The sequence below is a fragment of the Strix uralensis genome, chromosome 5, assembly GCF_047716275.1.
Source record: "Strix uralensis isolate ZFMK-TIS-50842 chromosome 5, bStrUra1, whole genome shotgun sequence".
Lineage (NCBI taxonomy): Eukaryota > Metazoa > Chordata > Aves > Strigiformes > Strigidae > Strix > Strix uralensis.
The window spans coordinates 1,575,973-1,597,659 of NC_133976.1; the positions used below are offsets into that span (position 1 = coordinate 1,575,973).

At 54.3% G+C, this 21,687-nt stretch overlaps 2 protein-coding genes across 2 annotated transcripts; both read right to left on the bottom strand.

The window, feature by feature from the left end:
- Positions 1–1,665: 1,665 nt before the first annotated feature.
- Positions 1,666–8,375, bottom strand: LOC141943656 (uncharacterized). The gene is made up of 20 exons (XM_074869306.1): positions 8,315–8,375; positions 7,719–7,865; positions 7,506–7,627; positions 7,283–7,391; positions 7,072–7,188; positions 6,859–6,926; positions 6,646–6,768; positions 6,305–6,490; positions 6,105–6,207; positions 4,972–5,113; positions 4,696–4,879; positions 4,480–4,579; positions 4,277–4,395; positions 4,096–4,133; positions 3,767–3,879; positions 3,516–3,664; positions 3,211–3,305; positions 2,794–2,872; positions 2,407–2,515; positions 1,666–2,034 (listed from the first exon to the last, which is right to left on the bottom strand). Exons 1-20 carry the CDS (start codon positions 8,373–8,375, stop codon positions 1,961–1,963), a joined length of 2,238 nt encoding a protein of 745 aa, XP_074725407.1. The 3' UTR covers positions 1,666–1,960.
- Positions 8,376–13,484: 5,109 nt separating this feature from the next.
- LOC141943734 (transmembrane protein 209-like) lies at positions 13,485–20,995 on the bottom strand. The gene is made up of 10 exons (XM_074869388.1): positions 20,886–20,995; positions 19,404–19,543; positions 19,229–19,287; positions 18,341–18,472; positions 17,131–17,369; positions 16,573–16,767; positions 16,331–16,445; positions 16,142–16,239; positions 14,467–14,540; positions 13,485–13,977 (listed from the first exon to the last, which is right to left on the bottom strand). Exons 2-10 carry the CDS (start codon positions 19,538–19,540, stop codon positions 13,923–13,925), a joined length of 1,104 nt encoding a protein of 367 aa, XP_074725489.1. The 5' UTR covers positions 19,541–19,543; positions 20,886–20,995; the 3' UTR covers positions 13,485–13,922.
- Between the last annotated feature and the right edge of the window lie 692 nt (positions 20,996–21,687).

Below are 21,687 nucleotides of genomic sequence, written 5' to 3' on the forward strand. Positions count from 1 at the left end.
CCAAGGGAGAGGGAAAGGATTCAGCATCTGTGGCAACTGATGGAGGGACACCATCTGCGATGCTACCTGGGACACACCAAGATAGAGAAAGCCAGCTCAGAACAGGCTTTTATGGGGACACCCCTGCTCCCAGCACCAAGCAGAGCAGCTCAGGACGATGTCGGACATTTTCAGGGCATCTTTGTAGCCACCAACAGCTACTGCTGGGCTTGTCTTGCTGTAGAGCAGGGCACTGGGGAAGGGACCCACAGCGCTGGCCCTACCCTGCTTTCCCAAACACAAAGGCTGGATCTGGCTCCAAGAGAAGCCCCAAGCATCCCTCACCCCAGGGTAGATGTTTTCTCTTTAGCCTCGGGTGAGGTGTAGGAGAACCTGCTCGGTGCCATCATCTTCTGCCCTCCCACCCCATGCCTTTTCCAGCTCTTCCTGCCCTGTGCCATTGAGCCCATCTGCAACCATCAGCCAACTCCAGGTCCTCACAAATTTTCCCAAACATCTGTATTAACAACAGCAGGATTGCCCATACTGATGCTATGCTAGAAAAACAAAAAGAAAAAGCTTGATAAAGCAGCATCATTAATTGCTAATGAGCAGCTGCCCTCTTTTGGGAAGGAGGGGGATCCCAGGCTGCTGCCCTCTGCCTGCCTTACTCCAGGCTTTTTAAAGTCTAGTCCTGTTTCTCTGTTGACTGCGGGACCTTTCAGAGTCCAACATTCATGTTGCAGGCAGCAAACAGTGCTCCCCACCCAGTTTTTACACTGAAGTACATCCCTGTGGGGCTGGGGAGAGAGATGGGACAGAGGAGCTGTGTTGCCTGTATCTATGTTAGCATTTTGCTTTTGGGTTGGTTTGGGGGTTTTTTGGGTTTTATTTTGGGTTTTTTTTAAAGCTCTGATAATAAATCAGTCCAAGCTATCTGCTTTGTCTTCTCACCTCACCCACTGGTGTTCCCCTTTGCAGAGGGAGATGAGCAGGTCCCCGACCAGTCACACCTTGTACCCTGTGAGCAGCAGCACGAGCATCCCCGACCCTTCTTAGGAGCCTCTTAAAGATCTGAGCAAGGATGACCCAGGACAGTCAGACAAGACCAGGTTGGAAACAAGAGCTGGAGCTTAGGGAGGGTCACGGAGAAGGCTGGAGCCCACAGCCACCCCACTGCTGGCTCTGTCCCCATGACCTGGTCACAGATCTCCCCTGCCACCTGCTCTGGGCTGGGACAAAGGACAGGGAGTGCTGTCCTGCTCTGCTGTCCTGCTCTGCTCCCAGGGCTGCTGGCTCCAACTGAGCCCTCACTAGCACCCAACACCCACCCCACCAAGAGCCAGCCTTGGCCAGTGGCCATCACCCCAAGACCATCACTAACCTGGGTAGTGGGCACAGAGGGGCCTGGACAGGTGACCAAAGGCTTGTTTGAGGAGAAAAAAGCTTGTTTCTGATCTGTACAAAACTGTTTTAATGACAAAACAGCTGAAAAATAACCTTTTGGTGCATTTTTAGTACCATCAAGAAGCCTCATGTGATCCCCAGAGCTGAGTCCCTTCCAGGCCCAGGGTCACCCACTGCCTGGAAGGGTGAGAGGTTCTTCTCAGGCACCTTCTCCCAGTGCAACACATCCCAGGGGAGGGGTCTGTCCTTGAGGCCAGCCAGAAACTCCCTTCAAGACCCTCCAAAACTAGGGACAGTTCTCCTCCCAGCCACACGTGTGTGGGCTGGAAATACCTCTGTGAAGTGCTCAGGCGTTGAGGCTCCTTCTTGGTTCAGGAGTGCTTTGGTTGCCACCACCTTTCCCATCCCTGAAGTCCCATTGGCTTCTCCCACTGGGAGAGCCGGGCAGCAGCAGCAGCTTTAGCAAACAACACTTCCAGACCGGAGCCAGCCTGGCCAAGTCCCTGAGACACCGGATAACGCTGTGACAGGCGCCAAACCCAAGGAGAGGGTTGGAGAAAGCAGAGTCCAAAACTCAGCAACCACTGGGCGATGGGGCAAAGAAATACACAGCCAGGAGGATGAAGTAGACCATCACCAGCACTGTGCCTAGGGGAGACACAGCAGGTTGGAGGGAGTTACTCCTTGTAGCAAGGAGGGAGGTTGCTTTTAAGACCTGGTGTGGTCTGGACTAGCCCTCTGTAGAGGACTTTCATGGTTCTCTGCAAAATCTCAATCAAAATGGGTTTAAAATTCCATCTTAAGGGTGAAAAGGGAACGATACCCCTTGGAGCTGCTGCAGGGTGGCAACTCCAGCACCTCCAAGATGCTCAACCAAGCCCCCCCAAATTGCTCAAGCCACATGCCAAGAGCTGCAGCAAGCAGATGACCCCAGGGCTGGCTCCAGGAGCCCCCCATCCCATCAGCACAGGGAAGGTGAGTACCCCAAGTTCCACAGCAGCCTCCCGGGTGAGCAGTCACCTTGGAAATAGTCACATTTGCCATCCATGAAGATGTAGTTCATGAGCACCACGCTGAACATGCTGGCATAGACATGGAGGTCGCTGAAGACAAGTGTGAAGTTGGTGGGCTGCAAGGCAGAGAGGATTTGGGGTTTATGGCCAACCAGGACAACCCCACACTGACTGTGGTTGGGGACACACATGTCACCCCTTAAACTCCCTCTGCCACATGTCCCTAGGGCTTGGGGACAGCATCAACCATGGTAGGAGACATCTGACCCCACCTTCCCCTGCGCTGAGCAGAGGAGAGGAGACACCAAGGTCGGTGGTTGTGGCCTTGAGGAGTCTCATGTGTCCCCAACTCTGCTGTGGGAGGTCACCCAGGGGCTGTCCTGGGGTTACTCACATAGAAGATGGTGAAGAGCACCAGGATGGGGATCTGGAGCATGCAGACCTGGACGGCGATGCAGTTCCCGATCTCGATGCTGGGGAAGACACAGGGGTTCAGAGCTGCCCACCACCGAGTCTCCAGCAGCCCTGTGTCCCACCTTGGGGAACCAAATTATGGAGCAGAACCTGGATCTGGCCCCATTTTTGGGGTGGTTTTAAATCCTCTTGAGGGCAAATCAGCAGGGGTGTGACCCTATGGTTGGACTAGATGATCTTCAAGGTCTTTTCCAACCTAGGTGATTCTGTGACCCACTGATGCTGTGGAGAGGGGTGGCCCATTGCTGGCACCACAGCACAGCTGTGGGACTGGGACAGAGCACGGGGACCACGCTGGAGGAGGCCACCCCAAAAAACACCCTTTGAGCCATCTCACCTCAAGCTCAAGTTGTTCTGCAGGGCAAACTGGATGCCGTTGACAATCTCTGGCAGCTCAGGCACCATTGCCAGCACAGTGACACCGATGAAGTACTGCAGGGAAGAGGTGACATGTGTATGGCCCAATCCTGACCACATCCAACCCCTGGGCAGCCACAGCTCCTCAGTGGATGGAGAGTCTCAGCATCTTTCCCCCAGCTTTGGGGGCTCATCCCTGCAGCCAGGGCAGGTTCCCATCCCTAGAGGGCACATCTGTGTCCCTGGGGCCACCCAAACCTGACCTACCACCATCCCCACGCTCACCTGTGAGATGGTGGAGTTGGTGAGGATGGGGCTGATGTGCTCCGTGGCCAGGTCAGCACAGGCTGACATGCAGAGGGTGGAGAGCAGGAGGATGACCAGGGCTCGCCAGCGAGACCAGTGGACCACAGCGCTGTGGTGATGGCCAGGCACTGGAGGAGGAGGGAAGAGCAGGAACGTGGTGGAACATCCTATGGTACTGAGAAGAACCAGCCCCACAGCCAGAGCATCCCACGGTTTGGGGGGACACTCACTGTGACAGTCGCTGATGTGGATGTCATAGATGTGTGAGTGAGTTTTCAGGGTGAAGAAGAGGCCGATGAGGTAGGCGGCAGGGAGCAGGAGGGACACTGTGTACACCAGGGGTCTGTGGGACACAGGTGACACGTGCTCAGTGCCACCAGGGTCCGGCATGGGCACCCCAGGGGGGGATCCCCTGGGGATGGAGGAGATGGGGTGCTGGATCGGAGCCCTTCATCAGGGGAAGAGAAGGGATTTGGGAGGGATACAGGACCATGACTGAACCCAGGAGGTGCCACCCCAATGTGGGGACAACCTTGTCCCCACCCCAGTGGACACTCACTGGACGTGGCTGTAGTAGAGGGTGCCGTTGTTCTCCATCTGTAGAGAGAGAACGCCTGTCAGTGGGGATTCAGGGGACAAGGGACAGCCCTGCTGCCACCACCCAGGATGAGAGCAGGAGCCAGGTGGGCTCAGAGCATCCCCAAACCCCAGCGGTTTTGGGGGTCCCTGTCCCCACTCACCAGGTCAAAGTGACAGTTGTGACAGAGGTAGTGGCCCAGCGGGTTCTGGGTGACATTGTGGCACTCACCGCACACCAGTTTCCCATACACCTTGGAGAAGAGCGTTGGGGCAAAGACGCCTGCAGGGATGGAGAGACGTGGGGTGGGCACCCACTCTGGGGGGAGCCCCCCCAAACCTGGGGACAGCCCTGTCCCCAACTCACCTCCCACAGAAAGGAAGAGCAGGGCCGAGCTGACACCCGCCGAGCGGCTGTTGAACCGTTGCTCCTGGTGCCGGATGCCCCCGATCACCATGCACAGACCCTTGGGGATGGAGAAACCCCCCCAAAAACCCCCATCAGTGCTTTGCTAGCAACATCTTCCCTGCTCTATGCAGAGACCGAGCATGCTCATGCCATGAGTGTGCCACCTCATCTCACCGGGACAAAGAGGACACAGCCCACCAGCGTCCCTGTCAACGCCGACTTAACGATCTCGGCGTAGCAGCGGTTGCCCTCACGTGAGCCCTTGATGAGGGCCGTGATGTAGAAGGTGAGCTCCGTGATGGAGCCAAACGTAGCATTGACCACTGCTCCCACTGCAAAGTTGCTCTGGGCTGAGATGCTGGAGGAGGAAGAGGAAGAGGAGGAGGGCATCAGCGGGGCTGGCACATGTCCCCACTGTGTCACCAAGCATCCCTTCCCATCACTGCTCACCTGGCGATGGCCATCCCAATGTAGTAGGAGAGAGGCATGATGGAGAGCAGGGCCAACGTGAACTTGATGGGGGAACTGGTCAGGCGGTTGTGGCTGTCCACATAGCCCAGCACCAGCGTCACCAGCACCAGCGGCAGCAGATCTGGGGGGAGGGGCTGGTGAAGGAGATAACTGAGGTGGGCTGGGATTTGGGGCCAGCCCCCCCCCCCGCCCCATTCCCTTCCAGAATCCCAGAATCATCTCAGTTGGAAAAGCCCTTGAAGCTCCTCCAGTCCAACCATGAACCTCACCCTGACCGTTCCCAACTCCACCAGATCCCTCAGCGCTGGGTCAACCCGACTCTTCAACCCCTCCAGGGATGGGGACTCCCCCCCTGCCCTGGGCAGCCCATTCCAACGCCCAACAACCCCTTCTGCAAAGAAATCCTTCCGAAGAGCCAGTCTGACCCTGCCCTGGCGCAGCTTGAGGCCATTCCCTCTTGTCCTGGCGCTGGTTCCTTGGCTCAAGAGACTCATCCCCCCTCTCTGCACCCTCCTTTCAGGCAGTTGCAGAGGGCCAGGAGGTCTCCCCTCAGCCTCCTCTTCTCCACACTAAACCCCCCCAGTTCCCTCAGCCGCTCCCCATCACACCTGTGCTCCAGACCCTGCACCAGCTCCATTGCCCTTCTCTGGACACGCTCGAGTCATTCAATGGCCTTTTTGGAGGGAGGGGCCCAGAACTGAACCCACTCATCGAGGGGCGGCCTCACCAGTGCCGAGCACAGGGGTCAGATCCCTTCCCTGTCCCTGCTGGCCACGCTAGTGCTGATACAAGCCAGGATACCATCGGCCCTTCTTGGCCACCTGGGCACACCACTGGCCCATTATCAATCCCCCCCCAGGTCCCTCTCTGACTGGCAGCTCTCCAGCCACTCCTCCCCAAGCCTGTAGCGCTGCTGGGGGTTGTTGTGGCCCAAGGGCAGCACCCGGCATTTGGCCTTAGGGAAACTCCCCCAGTTGGCCTCAGCCCATCGCTCCAGCCTGGCCAGATCTCTCTGCAGAGCCTCCCTACCCTCGAGCAGATCAACACTCCCACCCAACTGGCTGTCATCTGCAAACTCACTGAGGGCGCGCTCAATCCCTTCAGAAGGATACTGACGGCAAAGACGTTGATGCCATCCACGGCATATTTGTAGTAGTAGGGGTTGACGGCACGATAGCAGCAGAGAATCACCTCCCCCTCCAGTGGCACCTCCGTCTGCAGAGGGACAAGTGGGTGACATCACTTTGAGTACCCCAAAATCCATCCCAGAGCAGGGTGCGGGACCTTCGCCCCCCCGCACAGAGTCACCCACCATCCTCAGACGCCGGACGAGCACCTGCTCTGGGGGCAGCAGCAGGACACGGGCAGCGGTACGGGCGCTCAGCTTGGCCACGGGGATGAGGAAGACAAGGAGCCACGCGGCAACACACACCAGCCCGTGGGCCAGTGCCAGCACCGGGTAGCCCAGGCACAGCCACGCCACAGCACCAGCACGCTGCTGCAAACGGATAGTCACCTTTAGGGTTTGCCCACCCCAAAACACCCACCCCAGGGGAGTGGAGGCACCCATGGGTGCCATCCCCACCATAATGGGGGGCTCCCGGGATGCCAACACCTGGGAAAAGGGTGTCACTGTGTCCAAGATGAGCTCACCCAGTGTCCGGTGTCCGCCCAGCACCATGGGCGCCAGCGGCGTGGCATGGGGCCACCGAGCAGGGCTGAGCTCTCCCCTGCGCCAGCCTCGCATGCACCCAGCACCCGGCGGGATTTGGAGACCTGGAGGAGATATGGGGGGGGGGTCAGGGTGCAGCATGGGACACCTCAATTTATCCCCCAGCGGGGTCCTGATTCGGAGCACGCCATTACCTCCACTTTCTGGATCACTTTGCCGAAGGGCCAGAGGAAATACCAAGCCAGGTCCCAGCAGAGCCGCCCTGCGGGGACACGAGCATCAGCTCTGTTGGGGACACACATGTCCCCTCCAGGGCCACCCTGCAGAGACCCAGGAGACCCCAGCACCCATCAGAGCCATTTTGGGCTCAGCCAGCCCTTCATGGGGGTCCCACATGCAGGACTTACCATAAGGAGCCCCCACAACGGTGACAAACATCACGGCAGCCACAAGGACATAGAGGAGCGAGAGCCACCAGCCAAAGAGCAGCAGGTAGAGGACGTTCCCACACGTCACTGTGGACCCTGCAGGAGGGGAAGCACCGGATGGGACCCTTGTCACCTGCAATGGCCCAAATGCACGCCATCACCGCACAGGGTTGTCCCCAAGGCCACCCACCTCCAGAGCCCCGGATGACATTGAGGTCGGAGTAGAGCTCCTTGACGATCTCTGATCGGTCCTCCCAGGGCCGCGCTGTCACGTGGCTCTTCCATTTCTTGAAGCCAAACTGCAGAGATTTTTAAAATTTATTTTTTTAGAGGGTGGAGGGAAGAAAAAGAAAACATATTACAGCCATCCAGGAGCACCCGTGGGTGCCCCCACCCATGCCACAGCCACCCACCTTATAGTTGTTGGAGAGCTTGTTGGCCTCCACGGCGTTTTCAGCCGTCAGGGTGGTTTTCACCACACAGCTCTCGCAAACCTCCTCTGAGTGCTGCTGGCAGCAGGACAGGGGGGACACAGCTGTGGGCGAGATGGAGGGTGACGAGGGTGTAGGACCACCACCCCCACACACACACCCCCCATGCCCAGCCCAGCCCACAGCTGACCTTACCTGGGGGAACACGGGGCCGGTGCAGGTGACAGCCCAAGTCACCCAGGTCACCCTGCACGTTGTTGATGGCGGCGCAGTGCCGGTCACAGAGGGAGCCCCGGCAGGGGCCATTGCTGTCACCCTGTGGCTCGGTGGCCTTGGGGACATCTGCGGGGAGGGGGGGGGGGGGGAGTGGAGTCACACTGGGGCCAGATCCTGCCCGGGCTCAGCACCACAGGACACCCAGGGGCTGCTGTGCTGGGATGTCCCCCTGGTCCCCAAACCCCACAGGGGACACACAGAGCCCCCGGGGTGGTGCTCAGGAGGGGGGGACCCCACCAGCACCTGGGATTGAGTGGGGGGGAACACCCCAGTGCCCGGTGTAGTGCTGGTGGGGGCAGAAATCTCCCCCCAGTGCCCAGTGTGATGCTCAGGAGGGGGGAACCCACCAGCCCCCAGGATGAGGAAGGGGAGGGAGGGGGAACCCCCCCCAGTGCCCAATGGGATGCTCAGGAGGTGGAACCCCGCTGGTACTCAGGATGGGGAGGACCCCCTCAATGCCCGGTATAATTGTCGGGAACGTGGGGACCCCCCCAGGTGTCCCCCTCCCCCCTCACCGGGTGCATCCTGCGTGCAGCAGCGGCGGCGGGGGAGGCCGGACTCCCCCTCGCTGGCCATGGCGGTGTCTGTGCGTCGGTCGGTCGGTGGGTCCATCCCGGCCCGCCGGTATTTAACGGGAGGTGCCGGGCATGCGCGGGGCGCGCCCCCCCGGAACCGCCCCCCCCTTCCCACCGGGAGGGGCCGGTGCCGACCCGCCTCCGCCGGGGCCTGGGGTGCGCCTAATAACGGGGTGCGCGGTGTATCGGGGTGAGGGGGGCTGGGGTGTACGGAAAGCGAGGTACAGAGGGACGGGGGTGGGCGGGGATCCGGGCGGGGGGGCCGCGGTGTATCGGGGTGCGCAAGGATGTGGGCTGCGCTTGGGCGGCGGCCGTGGTATATCGGGGTGCAGGGGAACCGAGGTGCACGCTGTGTGGGGGTGCACAGGGTCGGGGATGCACGGGAATCGGGGTGCGTGCTGTTTTGGAGTGCACGGGGCTGCGGCATGCAGGAAGCGGGGGGTGCGGTGTATCGGGGTGCATGGGAACCGGGGTGCGTGGTGTATTGGGGTGCGCGGGGCTGGGGTGTAGAAGAATCTGGGGTGCACAGGGAGCGGGGTGCAGGGTTTACCCGGGTGCACAGTGCACCGTAGCGCACGGGGACTGGGGTGCACAGTATGTTGGGGTACACGGGGAGTGGGGTGTGTTGGGGTTCACGGGGAGTGGGGTGCACGGTGTATTGGGGTACAGGGACTGGGGTGAACGGTGTGTTGGGGTACAGAGGGACTGGGGTGCACAGTGTATGGCGGTACACAATGTATTGGGGCACACGGGGACTCGGGTGCACAGTATGTTGGGGTACACGGGGAGTGGGGTGCACAATGTATTGGGGTACAGGGACTGGGGTGAACGGTGTGTTGGCATACAGAGGGACTCGGGTGCACAATGTATGGGGGTGCACAGTGTATTGGGGTACACGGGGACTGGGGTGCACAATGTATGGGGGTACACGGTGTGTTGAGGTACACAGGGACTGGGGTGCACAGTGTATAGGGGTGCACAGGGAGTGGGGTGCACAATGTGTTGGGCTACATGATATATTGGGGTACACGGGGAGTGGAGTGTGTAGTGTATGGGGGTACACAATGAGCGGGCTGTATTGGGGTACAGGGACTGGGGTGCATGGTCTATGGGAGTGCCCAGGGAGTGGGGTACACAGTATATTGGGGTACAGTGTATTGGGGTACCCATGGAGCGGGATACGCGGTATGTTGGGGTACACAGTGTATTGGGGTACACGGTATATTGGGGTACCCAGGGAGCAAGGTACACGGTATATTGGGGTACACCGTGTGTTGGGGTACCCAGCGAGCAGGGTACATGGTATATTGGGGTACACAGTACATTGGGGTACACAGTGTGTCGGGGTACACGGTGTATTGGTGTACCCCGTACCTTGAGGTACACAGGGTGTGTGGTTTATGGGGGTGCCTGGGGACCAGGCGCAGGGTATTATCGGGGTGCAGAGTTATGGGGGTGTGCAGGGACCTGGGCCCCGGGGCTGCTTCTAGAGAAACACCCAGGTTTAGGTCCAAAAAAAGAGAATTTCTGCCCATCAAGAGCCTTTTGCAGGCGAGTAACGGGGTACAGCTGGGGAGGGGGGAGGCGGGGGGTCAAGCCCAGCTAAACCCGGTTCTTCCAAGTCCCCCCTTGGTACGGCGATGGATTTAGGGGTGCTGAACCCCAAGAAAAACCCAAACGAGCGTTTGCTAAAACAAACTCCTTTAATACAGGGAAAGCCCGGCGGCTTCCGGGGGAGACAAGAATCACCAATAACGGTCGGTTCACACCAATAACCAGCAGCTCCCCCGGCCCCACAGAGATAAAATACAGTACAAAAAATACATTTTCTCATCCCAAAACACGTGGGGTTCCCCGCCCCCGCTGGAGTTCTCACAGCTTTTATGTACAAATGGGGGGGTTTTGGCAGTTTACGACTCAGAGACCTTCAGCATGGGGGGGGGTGGTGGTTTAGTCCCTGCTGGGGTCTGAGACCACGCGGCCGCTGCCCCTCCCCCACAAAGGGAGTGAAAGGCAAAGCCCCGGGCTGAGATAAGGAAAGGTTTAATACAACAGTGCAACAGCAACACAACAAACAACAACAATAACAATAACAGTGATAACAATGAACAGAGCAAAATATCTACCAATACAGCAGTGAGAAGCGCGATGGCACAACACACGTGTTAACCGACCCCTCTGGCTTCCGCGCCAGGATGTGATGTCAGTCCCAATGGTATCTGAGTAACCCGTCCCAATGGTATCTGAGTAACCCGTCCCAATGGTATCTGAATAACCCGTCCCAATGGTATCTGAGTAACCCGTCCCAATGGTATCTGAGTAACCCGTCCCAATGGTATCTGAGTAACCCGTCCCAATGGTATCTGAATAACCCGTCCCAATGGTATCTGAATAACCCGTCCCAATGGTATCTGAGTAACCCGGCTAGAGCTCCCCCCCCACTGCGGGGGAAACTTAACCCTATCCTGGCTAAGCCAGGACAGGAGGGCTTATGGATTTTTATTCCCCTTAATATTTTTTTTTTTAAACCATACAATTCTAAAGCCTTCATTTGCCAGAATTTACAAGAGATTCTCCTCTCCCATATATAAAATATAAAAATACTTTTTTGGCAAATATTGAACAATTCTTCTTTGAAACAAACCCAAGTAGGTTTTTTTGCCCCAAAAAGCCTGCGGGTTTATGGAGCCCGGGCTCCTGCCGAGGTGCTGCAGCTGCGTGTCAGTCCGTGAGGCTCCCAAATCAGAGGTTATGAGCCAAAAAGCCAGTGAAAAGATCACTGGAAAGGTAAAGGAAGGGCAGAGCTGTGGTTGTACTGGAGGCATGGGCCAGGGCAGAGCTCGCAAGGCTGCCAGAGGTGGATGGTGGGCTTACTTTGAACAAAAAATTTTAAAAAATTTAAACCCCCCCCCAAAATAAAAAAATTAAAAACCCCAAAAATAAACCCCCCAAAAACCCCTAAATAAAACCCAAAAAACCCCACAAAAATCCCCAATCCCCAAATCCAAAATACTGCAAAAATCCCTCCAAAACACCAAAAAACAACTGAAAAACCCCAAAACACCAAAAAAACAAAAAACCCAAATCCCCCCCAAAACCAAAACACCCAAAAACCTGAAAACCCCCAAACTCCAAAACCCCCCAAACCCCCCAAACCCCAACCCCAAACCCCCCCCACCCCAAAACCCCCCAACCCCCCCCAACCCCAACCCCCCCCACCCCAAACCCCCCCAACCCCCCCAAACCCCCCAAACCCCCCCAAACCCCCCAAACCCCCCACACCCAAACCCCAACCCCCCCAAACCCACCAAACCCCAAAACCCCCCAAACCGCCCAAAAAAAACCGCAAAAAAACCCGCAAAAAAGACGCAAAAAAGACGCAAAAAAGACGCAAAAAAGACGCAAAAAAACCCGCAAAAAACCCGCAAAAAAGACGCAAAAAAGACGCAAAAAACCCCGCAAAAAACCCCGCAAAAAACCCCGCAAAAAAACCCCGCAAAAAAGACGCAAAAAAACCCGCAAAAAACCCGCAAAGACGCAAAAAACCCTACAAAAAAATCTCCCAAACCCCTGTAAAAAAACCTCCCAAACTGCGGCAAAAAAACTGTAAAAACCTGCAAAAAACCTCCAAAAAACCTGAAAAACAACCCGCAAAAAAACCACGGAAAAAAACCTGTAAAAAACCCACAAAACAACCTGCAAAAAAACCTGCAAAAAAACCCTGCAAATAACCTCCCAGACATCGGCAAATAAACTGCAAAATCCTCCCAAACCTCGGCAAAAAACCTGCAAAAAACTGCAAAAAAACACCCGCAAAAAATGCCCGCAAAAAACCCTGCAAAAAGCGCACAAAAATCCCGAGCAAAAACGCACAATAAAACCCCACGTAAAAAAACCCGCAAAAACCGCAAAAAAACGCGCAAAAAACCCGCAGAAAAACCTGCAAAAAAATCTGAAAAAAACCCTGCAAAAAACCCTCCCAAAACTCGGCAAAATACCCGTAAAAAACCGCGCCAAAAAAAGCGCAAAAAAACGCGCCAAAAAAAAGCGCCCAAAACTGGGCCAAAAACCGCGCCAAAAAAAAAACCGCGCCAAAAAAAAAACCTGCGCCAGAAAAAAAACCTGCGCCAGAAAAAAAACCTGCGCCAGAAAAATAATCTGTGCCAGACAAAAAAGGTGCAAAAAAAAGGCGCAAAAAAGGCGCCAAAAAAGGGCGCAAAAAAGGCGCCAAAAAAGGCGCAAAAAACACCGCGCCGAAAAAAAAAGGCACCAAAAAAAAAAGGCACCAAAAAAAAAAGGCACCAAAAAAAAAGGCACCAAAAAAAGGCACAGAAAAAAGGCACCAAAAAAAAGGCACAAAAAAAGGCACCAAAAAAAAGGCACCGAAAAAAAAAGGCACCAAAAAAAAAAGGCACAAAAAAAGGCACAAAAAAAAGGCACCGAAAAAAAAAGGCACCAAAAAAAAGGCACAAAAAAAGGCACCAAAAAAAAAGGCACCAAAAAAAAAGGCACCAAAAAAAGGCACCGAAAAAAAAAGGCACCAAAAAAAAGGCACAAAAAAAGGCACCAAAAAAAAGGCACCAAAAAAAAAGGCACCAAAAAAAAAGGCACCAAAAAAAGGCACCAAAAAAAAAGGCACCAAAAAAAAAGGCACCAAAAAAAAAGGCACCAAAAAAAAAGGCACAAGAAAAGGCACAAAAAAAAGGCACAAAAAAAGGGCACAAAAAAAAGGGCACAAAAAAGCGCCAAAAAAGGCGCAAAAAAACACCGCGCCAAAAAACAGGCGCAGAAAAAAGCGTCAAAAAAAAAGGCGCACAAAAAAAAACGCGCCAAAAAAAAAAAGGTGCCAAAAAAAAAAGGTGCCAAAAAAAAAAGGTGCCAAAAAAAAAAGGCGCAGGAAAACGGCGCAGAAAAACCCGCAAAAAAAACGCAAAAAAAACCAAACCCCCCCAAACCACCCCAAAACCCAAACCACCCCTAAAAACCCCCCAACCCCCCCCCAAACCCCCCCCCAACCCCCCCAACCCCCCCCCCAACCCCCCCCAAACCCCCCCCAACCCCCCCCAACCCCCCCTTACCCCCCCCCATTCCCAAGGGTTCCCATCGGCCCTCGGTCCCCTCTGGCGCCGGCGGCTCCTGCCCTGCCCAGATCCCTGGGCCCTTCCTCGCAGCTGCGCACACCCTCGGCAGGGCCCGGCCAGCCCCCGGAGGCAGGGGGGGGTTAGTCCCGGCATCAGTTCAACTCGGTTCTGCGGGGACCCAGAACGGAACAGAAACGGCAAAAGGCTTTGAAACAGGAGCCCTTGGGGCGAGGAGCCGGGAAGAGAAAACCCGCCGGGGGTTTGGACGCGGGGTCGTCCCGGCAGCAAAACATTTTAAATAATATCGTCCCCAAACCCGCCCGGGGAATGCCCAATGCTTCCCCTTCCGCCCACAAAATCCAACTGAAATGGTCCATTTTCGTAGTCAGTCCGTGTCAATCCACAACGGAACGATGCTGCTCGGTTCCTCTCGCCATCGTTCCTCGGAGCCGCGGCCTGCGGGGATGTTACTCTCCAAAAATCCACAGGACGTTGACACCGGATAAACCCAGATTGACACGCCTGCAGAAATGAACAGGGTCGGAGTGAACGGCACGGAAATTTAAGCGTCTCTTTCAAATACTACATGAAAAACTATCCTTCGTGCACCACCAAAAACCCAAAAAACCCACCGAAACCACCAAAACTACAAACAACCCCCCAAAACCCGCCAAAACCACAAAAAAAACGCGAAAACCACAAAAACCCCACCAAACCCCCCCCCCCACCAAGCACCTGTTTCAAACATTCTATGAAAAACTCCCCAGGGGGCACTTCACCGCGCAGCATCGGGCTTTGCCGTGACTCCAGCGCAGCTCTTTGAGGCCGAAGCGGAATCTGGACGTCGCTGGTCGCTCCCACCCGTTCACATTTCTCCGATTTTACGAAAAAGCCGCGACCGTTGCAGACGCGAAGGTGGTTTTAGCCCCGTTCCCGTCCCCCCGCTGGAGCGGTTCCAGCTCGACGAGGAGCCTCGCGGCAGGATGTTCCCCTCACCCCGGCACTGCTCACCCCAGCATCCCCGACTCCTTGGTCTTGATGATGTACAGGAACATGAGCAAGGTGTGGAACAGGTTGTTTCTGCCCTGAAGCCACAGAGAGAGAAAAAAAACTTTGAAGTCAAGTCCCCGAGGAGAAATCCCAGCGGGATTTTCAGGCGGAGGAAGCGGCCGTTGAGAAAGCCACCGCAAAATGGCCTCACGGGGGGGCTGGCGGCGTTTTTGCCTTCATCCTCGGCTCTTTTCAGTGAGAGAAATACCAGGAAAAAGACCAAACGTGGGTTTTGGCTGGGTTATCATCTCTAAATACTTGACGTGCTGGAGGTTTTTGGAAAGCAGAGCAGGGGTCGATCGAAAATTAAAATTCACTGGAGAATTTTGCTAGTTTGAGAGCGGAAGCTGCGCTGGGGCTGTGCGTGTGGTGGGGTTTTGGGGGTTTTGGTGGGTTTTGGTTTTTGGTGTCCTTGGGTTTTTGGGTTTCTTGTATTTTTGAGGTTTTAGTGGTTTGTTTTTTTCAGGGTTTTTGGTGAGGTTGGGGGGTTTGGGGGGTTTTTTGGAGTTTTTAGGGGTTTTGGGGGCTTTGGTTTTCTTTTGGGTTTTGGGGTTTTTTGGGGTTTTGAGTTTTGTTTTTTGGGGGGTGGGTGGGGGTTTTCGGGATATTTTGGCGGTTTTGGGTATTTTTGGATGATGGGGTTTTTGGGGGTTTTGGTGATTGTTTGGGGGACATAAAAAGGCCTGAACCTTAGGCCTCAAACCAAAGCCTGACCCACAGGCCTCGCACCAGAGTTGACTTCTGAGTGAACCTCCCGACAGCACCCTATCCGCATGAAATACGACCAGATTTCCTCTGAAAACTAGATAAAGAATATCTCTTTTTGGACCCTAAGCCAGCTGTTTCCTACAAGACAGGAACTCCTCGGATGCGCCCCGGATCCTGGCCAGATCCGGGATGCGCCCGAGTGAAGCCGATCTACCGGATGTTTCCACGCCCCTTTTTTCCATTTTAATAGGATTTGTTTGTTAAACTGTATAAAAGCAGGACCCTCAAACAAAACTGAGCCCGGGAAGAAGGGAGGGGTGAGGGGAGGTGTTTTGTAATGCTTCTCTCTGTCCCAGTCTGCCTGTTAAGTGTTGGGTTTGTGAGTGTTTGAATCAAAGCGATGTTCTTGTTCTCCTTCCCCTAACGAGTCTGGGGTTTTGCCTGTTTTAACGGGTGAGGAAACCCCTCCCTGTCCTCATCTCAATTCCTGAGCCTTTTTGTTTAAATTTTTCTCCTTCCCAGCGCTGAGGGGGAAGGAGCGAGTGAAGGGCTGCGTGGAGCTTAGTTACCCTCCGGGCCTAAACCAGGACAGAAGCTTCCCCCCAGGATTCTTAGGGACAAGCCCCGGGTGACAACACACATCAAGGATTACGTGATGTGGTATTTTAAAATAAGTTGTTAGAAAACAAACAAGAGGAAGCTACTGCCTAGGTATGTATGGACCTTAAACAGATACTAAATCTACTATTTAGGAGCAGACTAAGTACAACATCATGGTCAAAGGCCAAGCTAAGGTTTACTGCCTGCACTGAGCCAGCCTAAGTGTCAACAGTCAATAAATGTGGCTAAATTGAGAAAAAAAAAAGCCCCAAATCAGACCCCAATCAGATTTCCTGACAGCCGGAGGACACCGCTACCACCACCGTACCTTGGGCAGGTTGTAGACGTGGCGCCGGTAGATCAGCTCGTGGTGGGGCGGATTGATGCTGCTCTGGTAGATGCAAAATACGTTTTCATTCGAAGTGTCTGCAAGTGAAAAGTTCCAAAGGTGTCGGGGATTTCAAGGGTGCTGACGTGATCCCAGAGGCCAAGGGCAGCTCAATGTGAGCGCCGGTACCTGGTTTATCCGGTGTCTGAATGAAGTGTTGGGAAGTGAAGGTTTTGCCGTCGGGATATTTGGGGTGAGGCGGCAGCCTGGAGTCGAGGTAAGTGCAGAACACGTGCGTGACGATCTGGAAAAATTAAAACAGTCCTTTGCGACTTGTCTCATCCATAAAAGCCAATCTCCGATAAACCCAACCCCTTCTCCTGACCAAGCTTTTCCGATCAAATCAGTTTGGTTTTTTTACCTAGTTGAACTCTCTGCTGCTTCTGTTCTTCGTTCCGAAGGAAGGTGTGCAGTGCCTTGAGGTCTGTCGTATAATCTTCTTCGCCCGTAGGAGAATTACACAGACCGGGGGAAGAGCAGTAACGAGACCTTAAGCTGCTGCTTTCCACTGGCCCAATGCCAGTGGGGGACGGTGACCCGCTAGGAGAGCAGCTGCAGCTGGAAACCTTGGGCAAATTAAAAAAAAACGCTCGTATCACATAAAGAAGACAGAATTCCACCTTGATTTGTAAATGACATGAATACAAAAGACTCTTGTTTGGGGTTTGGGTTGGGTTCTTTTGGTCTCCTTTGCGCTGACAGTTTGATTTCTTGTTTTTGCTTTGTTCCGAAACAAACCAGCTGCTCCAACCCAATGAGGTGACACGAGGGAAAAAGGACAGATCCCGATAGGACAAACTGAGATCTGCTTTGCCAAAGGAGCAAAGACACACACAGACAACTCTCCGCTGGCTGCTGCTCCCCTTCAGCGGCACAGGGCACAAAGCACAGACCCAAACCGTACCCTCGGGAGCTGGCCTGGTCCTTACCTGACTGGAGCTGCTGCCTGGGGAATAGGTTCCAGCACCGCCGTAAGCAGCGCTGGTGCTTGACAGAGCCTGTCGTTGAGGGCTGTACCCTGGGGTACAACCGGTAGTAAACTTTGGACTGGCGCTTGGGCAGCGGGACGGGCTGGAACTCAGCACACTCTGGCCCTGGATCGGAGGAGAAGGTGTCAGAGACGGGGCTTTCTTTGCCGCCAGCTCACGCGCTGGAGTTGTTTGTACCGCTGCAAGGAGGAAAAACAGAATTAGCATTGTGGATGCAGCAGCCCCAAACTCTCCTCCCCCCTTCAAACGCAGACACAACGCTATCCTAAGGCAATTTAAAGAAGATGCTAGAAGGGACGCTAGAAAAACCAGTGTCCCTGCAGAACTCCGCAGTCAAGCCACTGACAGAAAAAAAGAGAAGACTGAGACACAGGACCACAACTCAGCACGAATCCTGCAGCTTCAGATTTCAGTTCAGTGTTACCAGGCACCTTGCGTAACCCAGGGGGGTTCTCTATTCCATCAGCTCCTCCACCTGCCTACTCTGGGCATCTTTAGGCATTGAATGTCTTAATTTATCTCTGCAAATAAACACAGGAGATGCTTGAACCTTGTTGTTGCAGCATTATAACCACCTGCTGCCCATTTCCTAGGGGCAGACCAGCAGAGTGCAATACTACCGTGCTAGCATTTTGCTTTTGGTCTATTTACCTTGTCAGGCTCTTTTCAGAACTTTGCTTGGATCTTCAAAAGCTTTCTGAGCGTCCACTCTCTAGGCTCATTTTCTGACGAAGGTCTGTCTGCCCCTCTCATTTGGTTCTCGTTAGCCAGCGTGACAGCAGTAGGACATCAAAATAAAATACAAACCTGCGCTCTCTGCCTTGCTCCTAGTTCCATGGATAAGTCACAAATTCCTTGTCACACCTCACAGTGTTCAAGTCTCTCTCTGCCCTTCAGCAGCCGCTCTCATCCTGCCCTTGTTCACCGTCTCTGTGTTTGTTTCCCCGCCAGTTCTCCCCACAAACACTCATCAAATTATCACTTGACACTGTGAATTTTAATAGGCTGCAGGTAATTCAGTTCACCGCTCCTGTCAGATGAGGCCATTCAGAACTCACTCCACTAAAGAATCCCACCGCTGAGAGAGACACCATCTTGAAACAAAAAAGAAGAACTAAAAAAGATTGCCGGAGATGTTTATTGCACCCACCTGCATTCTGCAACCCCAGCAGGGTCTGCTGGCGAGGACTCATGACCAAGCTGGTCGGTGCCACCGTGTATTTGAAGTACACCCAGAAATCAAATAAGGCATTCAGGCTGAACAGAGATGCAAGTGCAAGTTCTAGAAGAAACAGAGAAGTTTTTACTGTAGCTTGAGCGTGGGGAATAACAAAAGTGGGTTGTTTGCAAACATGGGCATATGCCTACTACAAACAGGTCATTATTAGTGCTGTCAAGAAGTACCAGTTTGGGCAATATCTAAGATTTCTTCACCTTTTTATGTAAGAACCTTCGGAGATAATTTTCCTTTCTATATTGAGATTAATTTATACTGCTACAATTGAATTTTTAAAGACAGACAGTCATTTTCCAAATCTACTACAATTAAGTTTCACAGTCTTTCTCAAAAACCATCCTCTGTCAAATCATCTGTCACTCATCTCAGGATTTTTCTCCTCCTCTTGCTTCATCCTCTAATCACGTTTGATGCAGCTGGCTTAGAGTCTGCTCCTCCGAAACAAACTTTAATTCTTGTGAAATGCCATCCACGCCCACGGTACGACACGGCAGTAAAATCTGCCGTGTTCCCCAAAGCCTCACTCCACACATTAAACAGATTTAATGCACCAAGTAAGTTCTCCATACCTAAGAAAGCTGTTAACACTCCTTACCTGTCACTAAAACGGAAGAAATTCCAAGTTTCAAGGGAGATGGCAGAAAGCAAACCAAAGTTTTGGTTTAAATTTAAAACTAACAAAAAAACCCAATTTAAAAAAAAAAAGAGCTGGTTTAAAGACCACCTCTCCAGCAATAAAACTGAACAAGTGAATAAAAGAAAAGAACCCTGAAAACTAATTTAAATGCTGCAGCAACTCACCAATATACCAGAGTGGCCAGTATGTGATGTTGTAATAGGAGCTTATGAGTTTTCCAGACCTGAGAAGAAAACAAAGAAGTTATCCTTTTGCAACTATTCAGTCCCAGGAAACATTCAGGCAGATACAAAGGAGGAGGCTTTGCTTGTTTGACTCAGATGTAACAAATTAACGTACATTTCAGTATAGATCATGCCTGCGAGAGACACATTAAGGAGCCCCCAGGCCAAGACCACTTTCCGGGCTTCCATCTCCTTCCTCATCTTGACGGCCCTGTCGATGACGGAACTTGCTGGACTCTGCTCTGCTGCCATGATCTGCAACAACAAACACAGAGAAATGACAGAATTTGACAACTTTTGTACAGTAAGACCCTCAGTCAGCACACGATTAAAGAAAAAACAGCAGTAGTCTAAAACAGACTATGTAAATGGACTTTTCCTTTAGCCAGAGTCATGTTTAGCATATTTAAAAAAAACCAGATTCTTTTTACCAGGAAAAATAGGTCATATTTCTTCAATGAACTCTACTGTCAGCACTGTCACCTCATCACCTGACTTTTTCTTCTAGTCCCATCACCAAAATATGCGACTCTTCCTTCCTGCCACTCACTGAAAAACTTCTCACATCATTCTGCACTAGATGGGAACATAAAGAATTTGCTTTCTGGGACAAATACTGCACCTTTACATTACTGCCTTCTTACTGGTACAACGATTCAACGGTGAAATAGTGAACATCAGGATTACCGGGAGAATTCTACAAGAGCACATTGCCTGGTAGGTTTTTTGACAGGTTTTTCACACGCTTTCAGCCCCAAGACTTCCCTTCCCATGCTGACAAATGGAGCAGCCCTGAGCAGAGATCCTCTCCCCGACCCTCACACTCCCAACCTCTCTCCCTGAACCACGTCCTCCTGCAGAAGCAGAAGCTGCACTGTTAGGACACTGAAATCAAAGGGACATTTGGTCCCTTTCTACTCGCTGAGGGGGGCTGGCTGTGGGGTGTTCACCTCCAGACTGAACTACGTCCTGCCCCGTCCCCTGCCCTCTTCTGCTAAGGCACAGGCATGAGGGGAGGCCTCACCCTGACACCCCAGCAGGCGCTGACCCCAGGGCCACACAGGGAGGTCCCCCACACCTCCCCTTGCCCCAAACCCCCCAGCTTCCCCCCACGCCATCCCCTCTGCCACACACAGCCCCAGCTTCCCACACCCTCGGCACCTCCCCCCCAGCCCTGTCACACACAAACAAGTGCCACAGCTTCCCCTGCCACGCACAGGGACCCTCGGGGCTCCCCCTGCACAGACCCCACTGTCACACGCAGGCAGCCTCCACAGCTGCCCCCAGACACCACCCCCCCACACCACCCCGGGGGGGTCTCCACAGCTGCCCCCACTGTCAGAGAAGCTGCCTCACGGCTCCCCGCAACCACACCTCACCGTTACACACCGGCAGCCCCACAGCTCACACCGCCCTCACACAGAAGAGGCCCGACATGTCCCCCCCATCCCGACCCCTGTCTCACGGAGGTGGCCCCGCATCCCCCCCAGTCCTGACCCACCACACACAGGCGGCCCCAAATCTCCCCCCTCAGACCCCCCCGACCCTGTGCAGGCCCCAGGCGCCAGGCGGTGCCGGCGCGGGGCAGCCACAGTACCTGCCGCAGAGCTCGGGCTCCGGAGAGGTGAGGAGACACCCCCTTCCCCTCAGGCAGCGCAGGGGGTCCCCTTTTTCCAGCCGGGACGGACGCGGCGGGTGCCGGCAGAGCGCGATCCTCACACCCCTCAGAGCCGCCGGCCGCCCCGGCTGCGCCTGCGCGAGTGTCGCCGGGGCGACCCGGGCTGCGTAACACGGGGGGACGCGGAGCCTGTTGCCGTGGAGACGGGGAGGGGGGCGGGACCGCGGGGAACGCTCGCGCCGCGGCCATTGGGCGGGGGCGGCCTTTTGGCGGGAAGAGGCGCGTGAGGCGGGCGCCGGGGCCGCCACGTTGGCCGCGCTGGGGAGAGGGTGAAGATGGCGGGGAAGGGGTGAGCGGCTGGCTGGCTGTGCTGGGCGCCCTTGCTGTGGTGCAGAGCCACATGTTGCCGTGCTTTTGCTGAGGTATCTTTATAGCTAAATGTGCTGGTTGTTGGCTAGGGGGAGAGTTTTCTTCACAGTAGCTAGTATGAGCTCGGTTTTGGATTTGTGCTGGAAACAGTGTGGATAACGCAGGGATGTTTCAGTTATCACTGAGCAGCTCTTACACAGAGCCGAGGCCTTTTCTGCTCCTCACCCCACCCCACCAGCGAGTGGCTGGGGGTGCACAAGGAGTTGGGAGGGGGTGATACGGAAAATCCGGTCGAGGAAGAACTCTCTAAGACTCAGAATCAGAGTATTAGAAAGCAGGCATTGTTTATTACAGCGCTGGGTGCACGGGGGATTGCTCCTCCACAAGCGTGCACCCCTTGGAGCGAAAAGCG

Bases quoted from the DNA above. Each gene is read 5' to 3' on its own strand.
- LOC141943734 (XM_074869388.1), bottom strand. From the start codon at position 19,540: ATGGCAGCAGAGCAGAGTCCAGCAAGTTCCGTCATCGACAGGGCCGTC. The intron at 16,240-16,330 runs GTACCGGCGCTC...TTTCACTTGCAG, and splicing joins TCAGACACCGGATAAACCAG to ACACTTCGAATGAAAACGTA. The intron at 14,541-16,141 runs GTACGGTGGTGG...CTGTGGCTTCAG, and splicing joins ACGTCTACAACCTGCCCAAG to GGCAGAAACAACCTGTTCCA.
- LOC141943656 (XM_074869306.1), bottom strand. From the start codon at position 8,375: ATGGCCAGCGAGGGGGAGTCCGGCCTCCCCCGCCGCCGCTGCTGCACG. The intron at 6,927-7,071 runs GTAAGTCCTGCA...GTGTCCCCGCAG, and splicing joins CGTTGTGGGGGCTCCTTATG to GGCGGCTCTGCTGGGACCTG. The intron at 3,665-3,766 runs GTGAGTGTCCCC...CTCCTCCTCCAG, and splicing joins CCACATCAGCGACTGTCACA to TGCCTGGCCATCACCACAGC.